At 41.3% G+C, this 22,281-nt stretch overlaps 1 protein-coding gene across 5 annotated transcripts in view; it reads left to right on the top strand.

The window, feature by feature from the left end:
- The window catches only part of LOC147436143 (uncharacterized), a 123,484-nt gene extending 114,677 nt beyond the window's left edge, over nucleotides 1–8,807 (top strand). For 2 of the 5 annotated variants that reach the window (XM_086489060.1, XM_086489057.1), the window contains 3 exons: nucleotides 2,535–2,651; nucleotides 2,724–2,922; nucleotides 7,941–8,807. In XM_086489060.1, the coding sequence (XP_086345186.1) occupies nucleotides 2,535–2,651; nucleotides 2,724–2,922; nucleotides 7,941–8,077 (453 nt within the window). In that variant the 3' untranslated portion in view covers nucleotides 8,078–8,807. Of the gene's footprint in view, nucleotides 1–2,534; nucleotides 2,652–2,723; nucleotides 2,923–7,940 lie in introns of those variants that run through there. The other 3 variants (XM_086489059.1, XR_015185159.1, XM_086489058.1) reach the window with 3 other exon arrangements.
- Nucleotides 8,808–22,281: the final 13,474 nt, after the last annotated feature.

The raw sequence follows: 22,281 nt of genomic DNA, 5'->3' as shown, positions 1-22,281 counted from the left end.
GATGGCAAGCTTAAGCATTGAAGCATGGCTCTTGGTTGGATTTGCACTCCATAGCCAAGAGTGTTGGTGTAGGCTCTCAACCTCTACTTGCTTGGAGAGGGAGCTCTTGCACTTTGCATATCACACAATGAGAGTGCTTGTGAGTGTGTGTGGGTGAGTATACCCCCTAGGCACCCCCCTAGCTTGCTTGGGTCGACCCCCCCTTGTAGCTCATGCTTGAAGCTCATTGGACCCCTCGAGGCCTAGCCAATCACAAGCAGGAGCCATTACAAGCAACATGGGTAGCCTTGGGACAAGTGTCCCCCTTTCCCCTTTGAGAGAGAGGTCTTGATAAATGCTAAAACAATTAGATAATTCATGTAATTTATCATTGGACCCCTTTGAAGCCTAGCCAATAGGCTTCAAGCAACACATGAAGGTAACATGGGTAGGGGCCTGACATGTGTCCTTGCTGCCTCTTCAAGATGGGCTTCCCTTGTGTGTGTGAGTGGGTGTTCTCTCTCTAGGCCCTAGGAAAAGGGCTCGCCCCCCCTCTTGTAGGAATGCTTTTGACTTTTAGGTGATCAAGCACCTTACTCACCAAGCATGACAAAGCACTTGAACTAGGGGGGGGTTCCCACAAGCATCTCAGGCAAGCTTCTCAAGGCACCTCAAGTACTTTAATCATGCAGCAAGTCAAGCACCTCAAGCATGGAGCCAGTCAAGCACCTCAAGCATCTTAATCAAGCACCTCAAGCATGAAAAACACCTCAAGCATGACAAGCACCTCAAGCAGGACAAGCACCTCGAGCTTGGGCCGGGTTCCCACCTCAAGCTCAGCCCTAGCTTACTTAAGGTCAAAAGGACTTTTACACACATTTATTGGAGGTCTTCAATGAAGCTAACCTTAAGGTCTTATGCTCCATTGGTTAGCCTTGCTCTTTGATAGACCATCTCCCTTTTGGGCCCCTTTACATTGGCCCCGTGTTGAGATAGATCTAAAAGCACATACCTATATCTTAACACTTGTTCCCGTTTATTCTCCCACATTAAGTGATCAATTTAATATGAGAAAATCATTTGGGTTAGTTAGATATTAGATTTTATGACAGGCATTGAAATCCCCCAGAAGTATGATGTCTCCATCCTTGGAAAACTCCTAGATATCATCATCAAGTATAGAGTAAGGAGACTGTCCTCTGGGTGAAGCATATATTGAAGTGTTGGGAGGAAAATAGCATATGGCGATGTACAAGAAACGTCCAGTCTCTGCCCTCATCCTCACCCACAAGTATCTCGCCTTATCATCTCTTCGAACTATGTGCAGTATTGGCTGGAGCTCCTCTCTGAAAAGAAGTGCTACACCTCCTGATCCTCTAGTCCCATGCTCAGATCTGGTGCATGTCCGGCAAGCTGTCTCCCATCTGTATCCTGATATATGCGGCATCAACTGTCCTGGAGCCTGATGAGTCTCTGAGTAGAAAACAATGTCTCTGTCTCTGAAGCTGTCCTCAAAGGCCCCCACATCAAGTCTATATGAACCATTACAGTTCCAAACCGCCATCCTGAGAGTGGTCCCATAGGTCTCGCACTGTCATGTAGAGCGGTGCTCTGTAATCACTACTCGTCCATTTCTGTAGAAGGCTAACTTTCCCTTCTCCCTTGCTGCTATAATCTCCGGCATGACCTCTCTCATATGTGCAAGCTGTGAGAGGGTAAGGTCATCTCCTAAAAAGATACCTGTTTTCTTGAGGGTTGTCCTCTTCTTTAAAAAGTCTTTCTTTTCTTCGATGGAGGGAAAGCGCAAAATGAGAGCCCGTTCTTTTGAACTCTCCCCATTACCTTCATTTTTCTTGCCCACTCTCCAAGGTTGTGTGTGTGAGGGCTTCTCCACCCCCATCATTGACATGAGGCTCTTCACCTCTTGGTCCACCTTATTTGAATCTTTTAGGCCGGTCACTCTCACGTGTAGAGCGCGTACCCTTCTTCGTTGTTCCTCTTCAAGTGTCTTGTTGATGATGTCGGGTGTAGTCGGAATGTCCTTGCCCTTCCCCTTCTTGACAACTTCAATCCACTTTTCAGCCTCTTCCACCTTCTTTTGCGTTTTGGAGAGAACCTCCACCCATGAGGTCTTCTTTTCTCCTTCCTCCTTCATTTCTTTGACTTGTGCTCGTATACTATTCAGCTCATCTATCATTGATGGCTGAATTTCTCCATCTTCAAGGCGTCCTCTCTCTTTAGTTTCGGTGAGTTCCTTCCGAAGGGCTGAGATGCTACCTTTTAGAGCTTGAATTTCAGCCCGGAACTCTTGCGCTCTAGTTCCCTCTCCTGTTCCTCCCTCTTTTTCCATTCAAGAAGTGAGTTCTTCTCTTTCTTCCACTCATCCATGTGAGCTTTGCATTCTTTCAACTGTCTTTCAATGGCTGTCATCCTCTTGCTTGTGACCATGTAGTGCGCCACCATCTTTCTTGCCTATTTGTTTCACTTCCTGAGAGAGAGAGAGAGAGAGAGAGAGAGAGAGAGAGAGAGAGAGAGAGAGAGAGAGCTGGTTTCAGGCTGAACTTCATACTACAATGCCACATAAAAACGTCTCATCTATACGGTTCTCTTTGTTTCCATGCAATCGAGAGCTTGAAAGCAAGTACCCTCCCATCATGACTTACCTTGATGAGGTATTCCTAATTTTATTTGTATGTATACACAAGTTGATTTTAGATGTTCATCATTTATTGTTTGTTTTTCAGATGGCTTACCAATTGAAATCTACTTTTATGATCATGCTGGATATGCTAATCATTAAGGAATTATGGGAGAGTTATATGACTTTTGAGGTGTGGCAACAAAGGCCTCAAGCACATGAAAGTTTTTCCTCTACATCTATCGAAGGCAGGTGGATAGGAGTTGCCATTGCACCTTGTGTTATGCTAATATCGCAGAGAGACGGTTGGTAGCCATAAAGCTTTTGCATCTCCTAAATCAGACAATAGTAATGCTATAACATGAAAACATTAGGAAAAACAATGTGCACATGTTGTTTCTTTGATTTGTTGATAGTGAGGGTCAGGTGGACGTAATTTGGACGGGTGTGTGCATCTTGCTTGGCTTAGTGTCATGACTTTGTTCATGTGAACTACTCTTGGTTTTGACTCCACCATAGGGCTCTCTAGTCATCAAAGGCCTTGTATACACAAAACATGATACAAAACATCATGTTTTGTACGTTTCGCTAGCGAGCACATGGACTATGAGGACGCACAAGCAAAATATGAAAATTGTCAGCCATGTCACACAACTCAAGCAGACAAACTACCTTTTAACATACAGTCAATACCCTCATTTAGTGATATGTTTCACTTGTAATGGGACTAGCTCCTCAATAATCGGATGACCTAATTGCTATAAAATAATTTGCTTGGATGCACCACTAAAAGGGTGTGCTACATGCCTTTTGCTTAGCCAGCTGTGTGGACATATGTCAAAGTTGTAATAAAAAACATGACCATGATAGCCAAGGGTCTCAAAGCAAGACTAAGCATGTAACAATCTTATTGGGTATCCAAAGGAGATAGGTCATCAATGAGCAAAGAAATCACCTAATCTCATCTAAATTCCACGAGAGAATCAACGAAAGAAAATTACTGATTTTTAGAGCCAAAGACATACCTGAGCCCATGCTATCTGCCACAATTAGGCTTAAAGTGGGATAATTAAGTGTCCATAACAAAAAATGGGGGAGTTAGCACATGTCTTCGATCACCTCAAGAAGCAACTTATCAAAACATGGGGTCCTTGAGTGTCCATAACAAAAAATAGGGGAGTTAGCGTATGTCTTCCATCACCTCAACAGAAACTTAAAAAAAAGTACTAAGGGGCGACCATTATAAGCATGGATAGCCCATTTTATGGTGCACGACTTCAGCATAAAAGGAAATCTAGCTTAAATTGAGCAATCAGCTTTTACAAGAAAACTCTAGCATGAAAAGTAACTACTTACTCAAATGAGCAACTAGTTTTTACACTTCCCGTCATACATTCACGTTTACTTCATGACCGAGATCACTTTTTCTCTTTAGTCATTGTCCTCCTTCTGTAATCTCATGTACTTTGTGAGCTTGAAGGATCAAGTATTGAGGAGGTTAAAGCCCCCCAAAGACCTATCTTGTTCACACATGAAGCTTTATATCCTCAGGCAAACATGGTGAATGCTTACCTTGGCATTCTAAAACAAGAGAATGCTTCAATGAGGTCATTATGTATTTGACAACTATTGGAATCCACCCAATACTTCATTACATGTAGACTCTGCTAACCAAGTCCCCTCTGCCACGCAATACTTCATTACATGTAGATCTGCTAACCAAGTCCCCTCTGCCAAGCAACTTCTCTGTACAGTTTGTGGATGGTTATGGTGGCTACAACTAGGTGGGCATCCACCCTCACGACCAACACGAGAGCTTTTATTATTGCTAATTCATCTACAACTAAGTGGCATTGGGACTAAAGAATGCCCCATCCTCCTTTCAACCATGTTGAATATAGTCTGTAACCCCCTTTCTCTGCAAATTCTTGCAGATATTCATGGACGACTTCTCCAACTTCTCTAGGGAAAGGCGTTCCACAGAAATGGAGAATTTCATAGAGCACGTGTCTTAGGTAAAGAGCTCTTCGGCTGTATGAACGAACGAATGAAAAAAACTTATGAAGGAACACAAATTGTATATATAAAACAATGTTTAGTAAAAGTGATTAGTCGGGTACTTTTCACAAGACTAATTGTTAATTAAGGATAAGTCTCATACTATACTTTTGAATGTATGGTTGATGGCCATGCCTCTTAAACATGAAGAATAAGGTGTCATCTATAGATCCTAGGCATGCTAAGATTTGAGTCTAGTTGTTGCTCCCATCATAACCTTTGGGTTATCGACGTGGCTTGTGGTGTAATACCCTTACGTCCACGACTTTGAAGGATAGAGGCCTCTCTCACTTCTATTGCTTGTATCCTTGGTTTTCTAAACGGGAGTGAGGTGTTGCCACCAGAGCATAAGTATGAAGGAAGGTCTATCCATCAAATTGCCCCAACTTTTGGGTTGGAAATCTTATTGGTTTTTTTTCTTGATTATTTTCAATTATCATAGTTTTTTAGGTTTCCAGGTCCAGTTGCATCATCTTTTACAATTTTTAGCTTGTGGGCTTGCTTTCTACTTTCAGCTTTATACTTGCCTCGCATTGATCAGGACCATTTGAGCATCTTGAGGGGATTTGCAAGTAACAAAATACGTCCTCTCTTTTGTCCACATTTTGTCCACACACACACACACACACACACACACACATAGAGAGAGAGAGAGAGAGAGAGAGAGAGAGAGAGAGAGAGAGAGAGAGAGAGAGAGAGAAGAAGAGAGTTTTAACGTCGAAGGAAACTATCCCAAGAGACCTTAAAGATCTAGCCGACGAGGAGTTAAACTCAAGACTTGTTATTCAAGAGGGAAATGGCATAACCAATCTACCAAACTTGGGTGATAGAAAGGTTATACCATTTTCCTCTTTTTATTAGCGCGCACATGCAGATAGACCCACACACACACCCGAGAAGAAGAGAGTTTTAACGTCATAGGAAACTATCCACAGAGAGAGAGAGAGAGAGAGAGAGAGAGAGAGAGAGAGAGAGAGAGAGAGAGAGAGATAAATGAAATGAAATGATATATTAACGTCTTCAAAAGGCCAAAATGACCTATGAGACCATCAGATACAAAGTGGTGAATCTAATACAATGTCTGAAGTACGAGTACAAAAAGTACTGAAAGTAAAAATGAAAACTGAAAATGAAGTGTGAAATGTGAAATCTGAAAATGTAGAATAGGCCCTCAATGACAATCTGGGTGTTGTGCTAGAATGCCTCTGATCCTCTGCTGGAGTCTCCGTCGATGTAGTGTGTTCCTGTGTCTCGGTCGTGGTCGTCTCGATCTCCCGAGCTCAGTCGCCCTGTCAATGAGGGTGCCTCTCGTATGAATGCGGGTACAACCCTGTGCTGGTGATTGGTCTCTTGGCTCCCTCGATCCAAAGAAGTCTGTGATCTGTCTCTGCGACTGTCGTACTCCATGTCTCCTCAACAGACTATCTCTATGTCGGTGTAGCTCAAGTAGATATAGGCCAAGGCATCTTTGATCCTGAATAAGCAATGGAAGCGCCCTCGTATCTCATAATGCACAGTGCAGTGGCATATGTAGTGTAGCTCTGTCGCTGGCTCTCTACCGCATAGTTGACATATCCTAGACTCCGGCGGTATCCCTTTGAATCTACCCGTCTCTTGATCCAAATGTCTCTGCATGCTCTCTGGCGACTCTGATATCAAACACAATGTCATCAGCATATAATAATAAAGGGATCCATGTCCCTACTAGCTGAGCGTCTCTGTCACCCTCTCTGTCAATGTACTCAGAGACCTCATCTACATACATACCAAAAAGTGTAGGGGACAAAGGACACCCCTGTTTCACTCCAATAGTGGAATGAACAATGTCAGAAATCCCCTTAGGAGTGCGTACCTGGCCAGTCACTGAGTCGTATAAAGCCATGATCCCCCATATGATCTCTGTGGGTACTCCCAACTTGAGTAGCCTGTGCATCAATCTGGCCCTCGGCACTGTGTCAAATGCTTTTGCGAAAGTCCACAAAGCAGCAATACATCCGTCTCCCATGAGCCCAACCCTCCTCAATAATGGCTCTGAGTGTAAGAATATGGTCCAAAGTGGAGAAACCCCTCCTGAATCCAGCCTGTTCTGCTGCTCGTATGCCCTCATTTTCTGCCCATTTACTCAGTTGTTGTTCAAGAATGGATGCATACAACCGTGCCAATGTGTGCCCTATCATAATAGTACGGTAGTTCCCTGGCACTGTGGGGTCCCCTGCCTTGAAGAGAGGTACAATAGTAGATAATCTCCAGGACTCGGGTAGTCCCTCACACATGACACGGTTAAACAACCGTGCAAGAACCTCTGACAGTAAATCTCTAGCATGTATCAAGTGCTCTGCCACCAAACCATCATGATCATATGCTCTCCTAGTCCTCATCCTGTCAATGGCGTTTTCCACCATCTCAGTGGTAAAGAAGGTACTAGTGGCTGGACATGGCTCTAGAGGGTCTGGTAATGGTGGTTTCCCGAGTACTGTATATAATGATGCTGCATACTGACCCCAAGTCTCGGGAGAGGTAATCACTGGAGGAGGTGAGTGCTCACGGAAGAGACGCCAGGCCTCACCTGAATCTCGACTCAAAAAGAGCTGATACAAATCACGTTCCATCTGGGCTAAAAAGGCCCGCTTCTTCCGTCGCACTAAACGCCAAAGAGCAATCCGAGACTGTCTATATGTAATGACTCCAAGTATAAGCTCGCTCTGAATCTGAACTCTCATCTCTCTGCATTCCTCATCATACCAACTATTCTGAGGCATGTTCCCAGAACGTCTTCTCTGATCTGGTTGAGTGTGTGGGTATGCCTCTGCTGCTGCCCCATGCAAGATCTCCGTCAATAAAGTGGTGATCTCCTCCACTGTATATACAGGCGTGGCTGCCCACATCCGTCTGTAAATCTCTTCCACATAAACTGAATCCGTCTCTGGTGTAAAAGTATACCGTGTGTGTGCAATCCTCCGTGGTGTCTGAGAGACACTATACTGGAAAGAGACTGAAAAAGTCAGGAGAGCATGGTCCACTGCTACTCCAACAGGCCTAGGGCCCACACTGAAATCTTGAATATTAGAGATGAAGCTCGGTGAAGTCATGACATAGTCTACTGTACTGGCCCCATGTCTGTGTGGAAAGCATGTGAATCCCCCAGACAAAGGAAAAATCTCTAGACCATTAAGTATGGCCAGACCATGCGTAGTCGCCATCTCTAAGAGAGAGAGAGAGAGAGAGAGAGAGAGAGAGAGAGAGATTGCTTCTTGTAAACTTGCAGGTGTTTGTGGTTGGATCGACCTAGTTGGATTGAATAAACAATCTGTTGGATGTTTAAAAGTTTCTGTCAAATTTTTGAGATGGCACGCTTCTTCAAGGAATGAGGATCATGAGATAAACGTCCAACCAACAAACTGAGGCCCTTGATGTTAAGGCATTCTTTGCTGATCATGCTGGGCTTGTGCTCACATTAATATCAATCGATGCTCAACAACACAAGCAACTTTCTAGTTGCTGAGAATTGCAATAGTAGCTCGTTTTTTAATGTAAATATGGATTGGCAAGTCATGTTATCAAGAATGGATACAACATTCAAGGGGTTCTTGGTCGCTTCGGTCCCATTGGTTATCTTCTCATGGAAGCATACAAGCTCCCATTTTAGCAAAATCACTACTCATAGCATCCACGAGATGTCAATTTAGCATTCCTCATAGCTGACAACTACTGTGTGATAATGGTCCCCATAGTCCAATTCATGATGGGACTCATCGTATCCTGACATCCTACTACAGCTTGTCTCGAGTTAATTGTGCCATACTTCTGAAGGAAGATCTCACTTTTTTCCAAGTTGGGCAAACCATTTTGCAGACCCTTCAATCCTGCCAAGCCTTGTGTCCATCACCCATATTTCTGGAGCAAGATAAGACATCCATCATTGCAAAACTGTGATTCCTTTTAGAAGCTTGAGAGACGTAGGCATAAGTTTCAGCTTGCCTGCACTCTTTTCTTTCCATACATTCTCATTCTGCAATACCTGAGGTCTAGTGTCTTCCCATTCCGTTTGCAGTTGCTAAATTCGAGTCCGATTTCGTTGCTTTAGTTTAAAAGAATTCTTGTCCTCATCCAAGAAAGAGACTTCTTTTTGAGCTATATAAGGCCTTACAAATGGGACTTAAAGAGTAGCTATGAATAGAGTTCGACATTACAAAGCAATTAATGGGACTTAAGAGTAGCTATGAATAGACCTGTTAATGACATTGTGTAAAATTTTAATATCTTGATATTAAACAATTCAATCAAATTAATAAATTGTCAACCTTGAATATACGTTGTATATACGTGCCAACTAGAGTCTATTAGTGAAATTTGGTGCTTCTAATCACTCTAAAAGGCTAAATATAGAGTCAAAGTATCAAACATATTGAAATTGGCATTTTGAGCAAGCAATTGAACTACAATTTTATGTAATCACATCTTTCATATTTGAAAATTTGTGTCACGACACTAAACTTTGCTTCATAATGGGATTATGTAACATGATAGATAGGCTTGTAGATATACTTGTTTACATTTTGTATTTCAGGTTTGGACAAAAAATACCCACTAGAGATCAAGATACAAGTGTAATAATCTTTCGGTTTTTGGCCATAAAATTGTTTCAAGTGTTGTGTTAAAATCATTTCTCCAATTGTTTGAACTTTTGAGACGTAACTCTAAATTGAGTCGAGTATAGTTAGAATGAAAGCCATTTTTAAAAAGAAATTTAAATTCCAAAACTTTAAGGTGTCCAACATAGGCATATTAAGACCCTAAGGGCTATGAGAGCAAAAGAAGGGATTAATGGTTGGCTACCCAAAGACTATACAAGGGGGTAAAGATAAATACTTGGAGTAATCTTTGAAGTTCATTTTTAAAGCAAAATGAATCAACATGACGAATAAGCATAGAAAAGTCAAAACTTATTGAAGAATTCATAACCTTTAAGTGTGGATTTGAGAGTAAACTAAGAGATGTATCAATCATATTAAGTCGTATTTGAAGGTTTGATTTACATATCTTTAGCTACTATATCCATGGTTTTCAACAACTCTCTGCATTTGGAAAGAGTATTGCTAAAAAGGTTTATTGTGAGTTTTAAGTTAAATTTGTGCCTCTTTAGGTCTTGACAAGTTTAAGCGTCGACTCACATGGAAAGGCGTTGACTGACATACCTAGATGCATATGGTGCAAAACATTAAATGTTCGAAAACTTACACACTTTATAGGTTTTCCAACCTTAAATTTTCTTTATTACATTGTTTTATATTACTCTCAAATAGTTTTTACCGTAAATATATGCTCAACTATTCTCATTCCATTATTTATTGTTTCATTTGTTAAACTACTTTCAAACCATTGAAAATTCAATTGCTTCTCCACAGAGTTCAAGAATTTTTGTAGCAAACGAGGCATTCGGCAACAGTTAACTATGCCGTACACACCTACTCAGAATGGCATTGTTGAGTGTATGAATCGCACAATTCAAGAAAGAGTCACAACCATGTTATCTATGGTGAGTTTACCTCTTGAGTTTTGTGGGGAGAGGGTGTTATGATAGCAGTACATACAGTCAATAGATCGCCTAGTACTCCGTTGAATTTCAAGATTCCATAGGAAACGTGGACTGACAAGAAGCCAACTTATGATAGATTACGTGTGTTTGGGTGTGAAGCATTCTCACATATTCCCAAAGAACTTTGCAAGAAGCTAGATCCCAAGTCACACGTGCATCTTCATTGGTTATGGTGCATATGGAGAGATGGATATTTTCCCGAAATCTAAAATGGTTATTCCAGATCACAAGTGATATTCAATGAGTCTAAAATGCATAAACAGCTTGCTAAAGAGGCCAAATATCAAAAAGTCAAATTTGAGGATGTAGCCTCCACAATTTTGGGAGAACCAACTTAGTCTACTGGTGATGTTCCTGCCACTAGTAGTGCTTTAGAGAGAGCAAAATCCAGCATTGAGGCAATGAGGAGATCCACATGTGTATCTCGTATCCCTGAGCAGTTTGAGCGAGGATTGGACTACGTGTTAGTCACTGGCTGCATGAGCCCACTTGTTACAAAGAAGCTATTCAGATGGAAGATAGCGTGAAGTGGAAGAAAGCTATACAATTTGAGTATAACTTGATTTTAGCCAATGAAACTTGGGAATTGATAGAGTTATCAAAGGGTAAACATGCATTGCCTTGCAAATGGGTGTACAAGAAGAAGTAGACGGTCTTGAGACTAAGTATAAGGCTAGATTGGTTGCAAAAGGCTTCAAGAAAAAGAAAGGCATAGATTTCGACGAGATTGTTTCTTGAGTAGTCAAGATGACTACACTGTGTCTAGTGCTTGGTTTAGTAGCCATTGAGGACATGGAATTGGTCCAAATGGATGTGAAGACAACGTTTCTTCACGGGGATCTTGAAGAAGATGTCTACATGAAGCAGCCATAATGTTTTGAGATAAAACCTGAGAAGCCAACAAGGGTAGAACTGGAGACTCAAGAAAGCTTTGTATGGTCTAAAGCAAGGCTCAAGGCAATGGTACATCAAGTTTGATAAGTACATTCAATCCCAACGTTATGTAAGGAGCCAAGAGGATCACTGCTTATACACAAGGACTTTGAACGATGGTTCCCTCATCATTTTAATCTTGTACGTGGATGATATTCTTATAGCCGGGAAGTCCAAAGATGAGATCGCACTTCTCAAGGATTTCTTAAGCAAGAAATTTTCCATGAAATATTTGGGTGATGCACATCACTTTCTTGGTATGCGTATCAAGAGAGATCGTAAGCGTGGAATACTTGAACTATCACATTAAAAGTATATTCACAAGGTCTTGAACGTTTTAACATGCAAGGGGAGGAACATTGAGTACCCAGTGGCTGCATATGTAAAAATTAGCAAGAATGATTGTCCCAAGTCGGATGATGAAAAGGACCAGATATTGCAGCTGCAGTGGGTGTGGTCAGCATGTTTAAGGAAAATCCGAGTAAAAAACATTGGGAAGCAGTGAAACATATCTTGAGATACATTAAGGGTTCAACCAGCAAGGGCTGACGCTTTGGAAACAATGATGCATCCATAGTTGGATACACTGATTTGGATTATGCGGGTTGTGTGGACACTAGGAGAGCCACATCTAGCTACGTTTTCTTGTTTGCTGGAGCGGCAGTCTCTTGGAGAACCTGTTTCCAAAATTGCACTTCGTCTTCCACCACTGAGGCTGAGTATGTTGCAGTTTCTAGTGCTAGCAAGGAATCTGTATTTTTATCTCCTCTAGTGGGAGACCTTGGTATACAGCAAACTCCAGGTGTTACATTGCGGTAGCTAGAGTGGAGTTGTGTTAGCAAAGAACCCCGTGTTTTATTCCAAGAAGAAACACATCGAGGTCAGGTATCATGCGATACAGGATAACCAGGGAGGAGCCAAAGGATCATACAAACTAAGCAAGTTTTCACATTGATTAAGAAAAAATACAGTGCATCAAAAGAGGCGTTTGTTCTGTGTAGAGCTATGTTTTTGGTTTTCCACCTCCTCCCGCAACTGCTCCTCCTCCTCCTTGCTCAACAACAATTGTCTTTTAATTTTTCACTTCCATCTTTGCTACTCAGAGGCCATCTCCACATTTTTCAACTATTTATGAGGATCCACAACACCATCAGCTATAAGGCATGTACATTGGGTTGAGGGAATGGGAGATATTGATCAGTGATCCGCTTACCCCAATCAGCTGTACCAGAAGTCCCACCTAGATGGCCCTTGAGTGCATGCAATACAGGAACCACAAAGAAGGGCTTCAGTGCTACTTGCCAGGTTTGAATTTGGCCTTCCCAGTGCACTTGGATTTCATCCTTTAGAAGCAAAACCACCACATCCAGGTCATCCACTATAAGCGGAAATAGGTTGGAGCTGGCTTGTTGGTACAACATTTTCAATGAATAATCCACCTGATGTCGGGCCAGATCCTCAAAGATGCTACATGAGAACTCGACCCATCGTTCCTCAGCCATAGTGGCTACCTATGTAGCTTCTCAGACCTGATGCTAGGCCTATTCTTCTCGTTGCGTTGCTAAAATCGCCCACACTTTTGCCCACTGTAGACGGCCTTTCATCTTTGCAATCTTGTCAATAAATGATTTTGGATTGTCAAGTTCAAAATATATTGCTCCTGGCATGAGATTACATATAGTTGTTGTCTTTGCTCATGCCAGAGTAGATTAACTTGGTACATAAACTGGAGGCAGGCCATGACATACTGCTCATATAGCTGGAATCCAATCTAGAAACAGGGATGTGCCAAACCACTAGGGGGAACATGAGGCAATTGGTGCAATTTCGTTAAAAAGGTTGCACCTCTAGAGTTATGTGCACCTCCTTGACTTGATGCCCCCTCCACTGATGATGGATAGATAGACACCACAATAGAGGCTATCTGAAGAGGCCCCATGGTTAATGGCACACTCACAAGGGGAGCTCATGTCGGAATTGAAAGGGCCATCGACACTCTCCCAACACTATCCGATCGAAATTTTCCATAGACTGCTTGGTGAAGGAGAGGAACCGGGAGCACAATGGAAGAGGAAGATGAATACGCACACGCACTCACACACACACACATTTAATAGCCACACACACAAGTTGGAGGGGGAGAGCCAACACACACTGTGTGCCCCCTTTCTATCTTCTCTATCTTATGCACTTAGTCACAATACACACTCTACTTTGTGTTAGTGGCTCACACAATTGTATAGCTGTACACTTAGGGTTAGTAGCAGTTAGTGATGAGCGGTTGGCCACATGGCCATTAAACCTAACATTCTCCCACTTGATGGCCAATGTGGGAGACCATAAGAATGGAAGAGAACCACGCTTCACCCAATGCCCATCAACTCACGATAGTGCTGAACTGATGGTTAGAGAGACTTTTAGTGAGTACATCCGCTGTGTTCTCTGACGTAGCAATCTTCACTAAATCAAGGCTCTTGTTTTCGAGGCATTCACAACTAAAGTGATAACGCACATCAATGTGTTTTGTTCTGGAATGAAGCTCTGGATTGTTAGCCAAGGCCATAGCACTTTGACTGTCACAATGAAGAACTGGTGTACACTGCTCCAATCCAAGATCTTTTACTAGGTGAGCAAGCCAAATAGCTTCTTTGCATGCCTCACTCAATGCAACATACTAAGCCTCTGTGGTAGAAATGGATGTACAGTCTTGAAAAACGAATCTTCAAGAAATAACAGAACCAACAAATGTGTAAATCCAACCTGTTGTTGATTTACGAGTCTCACCACAGCTTACATAATCACTGTCTACAAATTCCTGATGAATGGATGACTCTCCACGACCATAGCATAATTGTCTATCTGTAATGCCACTCTAGTATCTAAGAATCAACTTGACAACATCCCAATGTTTTTTACCAGGGTTAGACATAAATATGCTGACAACTCCCACTGCATGTGCAATGTAAGGTCTTGTAGCCACCATGCATACATGAGACTACCACAAGTTGAAGCATAAGGAACCTTAGCCATCACAGCTTTTTCATCAGCAGATTTGGGACAATCGTTCTTGCTAAGTTGCAAATATGCAGGCACTGGAGTACTCAAAGCCTTCTCCTTCTGCATGTTGAAACAATCAAGAACCTCGTGCACATACTCTTTTTGAGAAAGGTACAACAACCTCTTCTTATGGTCATGAGAGTAATGCGCATACCCAAAATGTGATTGGCTTCACACAAATCTTTCATGTCAAATTGACTTTTTAGCTTGGTTTCCAAGTCAACAATGTCCTTCTTGGAATGACTAGCAATAAGCATGTCATCTACATAAAGGATAAGCATAGTAAGTTGTCCATAGGGTTGTCTTTTCTCATAAAGACATGGATCCTCATTACTATGCTTATAGCCTAGGGAACGCATAAATGCATCAAACTTTTGCTACCATTGTTTGGATGATTTCTTCAAGACATAGTGACTTTTTAGAACCTTACAAACCAAATGTTCCTTGCCCTTTAGCACAAACCCTTAAGGTTGCCGCATATAAATCTCTTCCTCAAGATCACCATGTAAGAAAGCTGTAATGACATCCATTTGATCAAGCTCCATATCTTTAGTGGAAACCAAAGCAAGCAACATTCTTAGTGTGGTCATCTTGACCACTGAAGAAAAGATTTCTTGGAAATCTACACCATATTCTTGCTTGAAACCTTTGACCACTAAATGAGCTTTGTAATTGCCAATCTTCTTCTTGTAAACACATTTATAGGGCAATGCTTTCCTCCCTTTTGGCAACAAAACAAGTTCTCATGTTTTTTTCTTTGCAATAATGGATAGCTCCCTCTTCATAGCATGTTCCTACTTTAGAACCAACTTTAGAACCATGGGCTATAATAAGATGACCCTTTGCAACACGCCAAGACTGCTGATGAAAAGTGACTGTGTAACACAAGCAATCAAGACGTCCAATTGAAATCAGATTGCGTATCAAGGCTGGGAACATGACGCACATTATGATAAACTTCACCCCATTTGTGAGAACCATGGCAATATCACCTACACCAACAATGTAACAAGAGTAAATGTCACCAAGTGTAGCAGAGCCAATGGTTTCCTCGTATATAGTAAACCAATGCCTATGAGGTGTGACATGCAACGAACCACCCGAATCAAGAATCCATGTATGGGATACTTCACCACTAACGAGGAGTTCAGCTGGCATAGAGCTCTCCAAAGATAGAGTTTCCTGTGTATCATAAAGGACATCATTATTTTTAGTCAACATATTAATGTCTTACGCATCATTGTCATCCTAAACTATGTGCAATTCTTCAATCTTAACCGAACTCTTTGGTTTCTCCTCTTTATCATCACGATCTTTGCCTTTACCTTTGCCCTTCTCTTTGTCACGCTTCCAAGCATAACAATCCTTATTTATGTGACCAAACTTATCACAATAATGGCATTGAACATTGTGGCAACCACGAGACATTGATCTACCCTTTGATGCATCTCTATTGATCTCTTTCTTGGACTCACATTGCAAAGAACGGCCCTTATGTTGCTTATCATCCCTTTGCACATAATGAGCTTCGCCATAATGCGAGCTAGTCATGGTCTTTCGACGCATCTCCTCTGACAAAAGTGCACTAGTAACATCATCGTATTTTAGCGTACCATTAGGAGCAGAGTTACTAACAGCTGTGCAAAATATATCCCAAGATGGTGGCAATGAACAAAGCAAAAAGATTGCTTTTATCTCATCATCAATGGTCATGCGTTGTGCACGAATCTAGGAAAAAAGAGAATTAAAATCATTGATATGGCTGGCAATGCTAGCTGACTCCTTCATTTGAAGGTTGAAAAGTTTTCGCATCATGAAAACCTTATTGCTAGACATATCCTTTTTGTAAGTGTCGCATAATTTTTGCCATAAAGCATGAGCAGTCTCGCATTATAACACTGAAAAGTACACCGATTCACTAAGGTGCAATCTAATTGTACACCTGCATAGCTCATCAAGCTCCTCCCAAAGAAACTGAGTCATGTGCATATCTTCAGTTCTAACTGCATAGAAAATATGCAGCTTTTGCTTCTTTTGGTTAAGCACATCATGCATTTGATTAATCCAAAGTTGAAAATTAGTGCCATCAAACTTCTTCATGTCATAAATGTCAGGTCTTTGCTAGTAGACATGGTGGCAAAACTACCAAAAGATTTTGGGAAAATTTTGGCAGAGTCTCCTTTGTATTTGGGACTATGTCAACCAAAATACGAGACAAAATGACCAAGTATGTCACTCACAAAGCATAAAAGAGGAAAATGCCTCTCAAAAGCACACTGTATAGAGACCAACTAAGACACATAAATTGTCACAATGACCATAGACCGCCAACTCGGCGTCAAAAGCACCTATATCACTCTATACATGTCCTATGGCAAGGCCTTGTGTAAGGAATGCTCCAACTACCTGTATCACCGAAGGTATCTCCACATTTGAGAATACCCCAGCTCAATGAAAACTTCATTCTATGAACCCTCAAAAACGTAGGTTATGCAAGTCTTAGAAATGGCTATCATCCGGACCAAGTCTCAGAAATGGCCAAGACTGCCGTACTAGCCAAAAGATGGCTGCACAAAAGCGTACAGTGGCAGTATCCACAAAGATGTACAATTCTTTCATGATGCTTAGACATGCGCCAAAAGCATGTGCATGCAAATAAAAGTCCCTACGGGCCCTACGGGGAGTCAAACTGCTCTCAAAAGAGCTCAAACACTGTCAAAAGTGCCAGTATATGCATGTAAGCATAAAAAACTGCTCCCACTGGAAACAAAATATTGCAAGCACTGAAGCCTATAGCGTGTGAGTCGATGCCGATGCGATAGATAAAGCCGAAATTGAGGCCAAGAAGCAAAGAGGAAGCTAACCAAGCCTCTCTATGTACCTGTACCTGTATTTGTCCCTGTAGTCGAAGAAGACAATGCCGCCAAAATGCCACTCTATGTGTGAGTATGAGGCCAATCCGAAAGAGGCTACACACTCCTGAGTGAGCTGTGGGCTCTTGTAGATGGAAGAGACTGCAACAATGGCTTCATGGACTTGGTCATTTGATGGTTGAGCGGAGTGAGAGCCTTCATACTTGCAGAGCCAACAAATGGTTTCATCTTACTGTCATATATACAGAGCTTGAAAGTACTTGCAAAGAAGAAAACAACATGCTGAGCAGAGCTTGGCGATTGAAATAAGTGAACTAGAGTAAGCGATGAGCATGAGTAGGGAACATACGAGCAAAAAGGAAGTAAAAGTGGAACCTAAGTAATCGCCGCACTAATATAGTAGCCCTTTTTATGTTCCATACCAAGCACCATGCATTGGGTTTTAGGTTCGCACGTGTGTCAATTTTTGGCATGCCGTCCCCTATCACGATTACCCTACTCATTGCAAGATCCTATTCATCATGCCTCAGGTACCCCAAAATAGACTTAATGCCATGTTCATAATCTTATGTCACAGTTATTAGAACAATTTTTGGGATTTGATCTGCCACCTCAATTTCCTCATCATGATGAGTGGGCACCACCCCAAGGTAATGACGTAATTTAATGTCATTGACTGAACTTGGGACCATAGTCCTGTCAAGTTTCCACAAAAGAATGCCTTGGGCCTCGCACTTTCATGAACATTGTAGGGTCCCACCCACTGCAATTTTAGCTTCCCTTTATGTTTCCCTTGTCGAGAATTAAACATGAGTACAAGATTGCTCGCTTTGAATATCTTAAATCGCATACCTCTATTCATCGTTTTCTTCTTCTTGACTTGTAACTCTCTCATCAGCATAAACCTAGTATATCTATCTTCTTCCAATTGCAGCAATTGATCCATCTGATAGACCATACAATCCTCTATTAATAGTCTTCCAGACAGTGCAATCCGCATGCTGGGCACCATAAACTCCATGGGAGAAATTGCCTCTATTCCAAATGCGAGCTAAAGTGGAGTACACCCTGTAGCTACTTTAAATGACATGCGATATGTCCAAAGTGGTGCAGGAAGCTTCAAATCCATTTTTTCCCTTCATACAATGAAAAGAGTTCCTTAATAAGGGAAGATATACATAAAATCCTAAGACTAGAGGGAGAGTCTTTGGATGCCATAATAAATGATGTACTTCTCATGTGAGTAGGTTCACCTTACAATGATTCTAGCCATGTTCATGGTCTTTTAGGCTGCTTTTGAATCTTCATAACTTGACCATTAGGTGTGTTTACATTTTAGGAATGACGGAGGGTCCATGCACTATTACCATAGAGTGATGTGGGAAAGGTTAGAGACACATTAGGTCTATATTTCTAGCACCATGTCGAAGGAATATGTACAAGAGGATAGTGGTGAGTGCTTCTATACTAGGGTCTAAAATATGGATGAACAAAGGGAAAAAAACAGGTGGCAAAAAAATACCTTTGGCATTTGCTCCAATTTTGGTTGAGCACTCAACATTTAAGAAGAGTATATATATAATGCAAATGCCAATTATGGGACACCAATATACATACAAGAGAATTTTCAAAAAAGCATGCGATACAAAAATGGAGCTGATAGGTACTTCAAATAACAAATATAGCACATGTGATATCGACTCAATACCTTCCACTTTTCCAGGAAGGGTTTCCAATATAGAAGATTCTCCGCTCACATCTCACAGTGCTCAAATGCATGAGTGTCTTTTGGAAATTTCTCCTTCTGTCCATTAGACTTGAAATACATAGCCTTCCACTCATATACTCCCCTATACCTGCATGAGCAACACGAATTATTTAGGTTCGAATCTTCCAATTTGAGTAGTACCTAGAATAGCTAAGACTATAAGACATAGAAGCTTCTTTGCTCACATCTCACATGCTCAATACATGAGTGTCTTGTGGAGTTTTCTCCTTCAATCCACTAGACTTGAAATACGTAGATTTTTGCTCATATGTTCATTCATACCAACATGAGAAACACAACTTAAATAGGCTCAACTCTTCGAGCTTGAGTGGTACCTAGAATAGATAAGACTATTAGATCAAAGAGAGGACTAATGCCTTGCTCACTTATTAGCTTAGTTGTCCCACTTTGACTGTGCCAAAGGATGTTTTCTTAATCCTAGTGGCTTGAATCAAATTCTCAATCTTATTGAAAACATGTCATGAGGAACTTGTAGGCTTGAATCTTCAAAAAGAGGGTTGTTGAAGGACCAAATTGACAATAGGGGTTACTTTTACCATACCTATTTGACTATGTGTAAATTTGCAACTTGCATGGTGGTCTTATTGGAGGAAGTCACTACAATGAGTGGAAAAACACGTGTGAGAAAAACTATATGAGGTATGCAAATCGAGCAAAAGATATTCAAGCTAAATGTACGCCAAGTTGGAATCATTTCAATTACTAGCCATTGGAAAGGGCATTCATGTGCTTTCCAGTAGTTAACCAAATTGTTATATCGCTTAAATGAATAGAGTTTAAGGACATGTGTATAGTTGATAGGTAAGTGAGCAAAAACCAAGATCAACAAGATGCAACATATAGCCAAATCAAGGAGAATTTAACATTTTACAACATATATGCTATCATAGTAGACCCCAAGATTGCTTCTATGAACTAATTTTAGTCAATCTCAAATTCTTGATTCCCTGAGAGACTAGGAACAAGACATTAATGGCTAAAAGTGCTTTGGATTTTTTTTGGGCTCCTTATCCATGTTAGATTGAGAATTATCCAACCTTTCAAGATAAAAAGTTAGTGCAAATTGTGATGCAAAATTTACTTAAAGCACCAACTCATTCAATCTAGATTTTGGACTTGGAAGTATTAATACTATTATCTTAGAATGATGGAGACCTCATGAATTGATGATGAAGATGGAACCACCTTTATTTAGTGCCCTTCAAATAAAATTTGTGTGGCCTTGCAAGATTGCTCTATTTTGTGCTACACTCTCAAGATGGGAGTAGAGCGAATAGGAGTGAGAGGGAAGAACACCTAATATACAACTTCATAGAGAGGGTGAGGGAGAGAGATTGCGAGATTGACCATGAGAGAGACAGAACAAGAGTCGATGCCCTATGTCCTTCCCCTCTTCCATAGTTGCCCTTCACCCTCGACCTCTGATACCAATTTAAGACAGAGGGGACTGGCACATACAACTCACCACCCAACCATGCCCTATATAGGCCCTTGGCCATGTTAATTATAGGACCCCCTTGACCACACGTCCACCCTTTTCCACTCACATTATCTACTTCTCAATTGTGTTTTGGGCATGTATGGGCAAGGTGGCAAATCCCCATGGTGGCTCCCCTTGACAAGCTCTCTTCTTCTACTCGGCTTTACGTGTTGTTTATGATCTTATTGTATCTGGGTAGCTCCCTGTCAAGCCAGACACTAGTGATCTTGATAACTCCATGGCTTGGTGTGAGCATGGTACCTGTATAATTCTTTTTGGTTGATTTAATATATCAACCAAGACTCACTTCGTGTGAGTATTGGAATGCAAGAAAAAAACTATTCTAGCTTTTGCAACATCATGTCAAATTTTTTTTGAACGCATCTATGGTTTGCAACATTACGTTGAATAATATTTGTGAAGGTTGTCTATTTGAACAACATGTATTGTGTGAGAAAAAAATGTCACATGTTTGTGTGAAAAAGACTCCAAATGACTTTGCCACTCTTCCTTCATCTTCTCCAAGCTATGTGTGTGTTTTTGCAACCATAATTCCAACAATTGGTATTAGAGCAGGTTGCATCTTCCCGAGCTTAGTTGCCAGAAGCTCCAACGAATGCTCATTTCGACCTCCGTTTCCATTACAAACAATATTGTGCAGGCTATTTCATCATTTTGTGCAAAATTTTTGTCAGTGTTGTTTTTGCAAAATAGGTCCCTTACGGTCTTCTACGGTTTGTGCTATATAGCACGTGTTGTTCCCGCTTCATTTCTCCTCTTTTCGGACAATTTTCACATCAAGTGCATCATTTTCCATGGCTGACAACAACACAGATGTGTTCAAGATGTTTGCTGCTGAGGATGGATTGGATGCGGACAATTACCCTATGTGGGCTTATATGATGCAACATGTTCTTGTGTCAAAGGGCGTTTGGAATATTGTGCAGGCATTGATGTACGTCCTGGTTTTGAGGATGTAGGCGATGTGAGGATGTTGCAGGTTTTGGTGGCAGGATTGTTGCTACCAGAGTTGTTTTGCCTACAGCTGAGCAAGCTCGTTGGGATGTAAAAGATACGCATGGTCATGCATTGATTGTGTTGTCTGTGAAGTGCACTGTTACTCCTCACATTTGTTCAACAAAATCTGCAAAACAGGATTGGGATATTTTTGTTGGTCTTTATGCAAGTCGCAATGAGGCAAAAATTGCATTACTGCGTAAAGAGCTGGAGTTGAAGATTATTCATGAGGAAGATGATATGGACACTTTTCTTGATGGTGTCAAGGATATCAATGAGCAACTTATTTTTGCAGGTGAAGTCATTTCTGATAGTTCCCTTGTGCAGACTGTTCTTGATGCTTTGCTAGATTCTTACCAGACTTTTGCTAGTACTTGGATACTCATGACCCAAGGAAATCTAGAAGTTGTCAAGTTTGATGCATTATGCACATTGTTGTTGCAAGAGTCACTTTCTTGGAAAAAGAGGACTAGAGAGCGAGCAGTTGAACAGAACTTTATTGCTGCTCAAAGAAAAGGTAGTAACATGGCTCTTTTGTGAGTGGGAAATCACTTGTTCCTAATTTTTTTGTTTTGGCAGCAATTAGTCTGGGAATTCTAGTGATAAGGACAAAAAGAAGATGCGTTGCCATTATTGTAAAGCTAATGATCACTTGATCAAGTAGTGTCCTAAGTTGAAGGCCAAAGAGGCTAAGAAGAAAGAGGATGGTTCCACTACTAATGCCGGTTCCACTACAAATACAACTATTGTTGAGTCTCTTGTGAAAGGAGACTGTGATGCAAAATGGGCTTTTAGTGTAGTGCACTTATGATCCTTATGTCCATGATGCATGTTTGTCAGTTTTGCTACAGATTCTCATGT

The sequence above is a fragment of the Adiantum capillus-veneris genome, chromosome 18, assembly GCF_014529385.1.
Source record: "Adiantum capillus-veneris isolate H3 chromosome 18, ASM1452938v2, whole genome shotgun sequence".
Lineage (NCBI taxonomy): Eukaryota > Viridiplantae > Streptophyta > Polypodiopsida > Polypodiales > Pteridaceae > Adiantum > Adiantum capillus-veneris.
The sequence above is the reverse complement of the archived record's forward strand: the minus strand, read 5'-3'. Positions and strand labels throughout refer to the sequence as shown.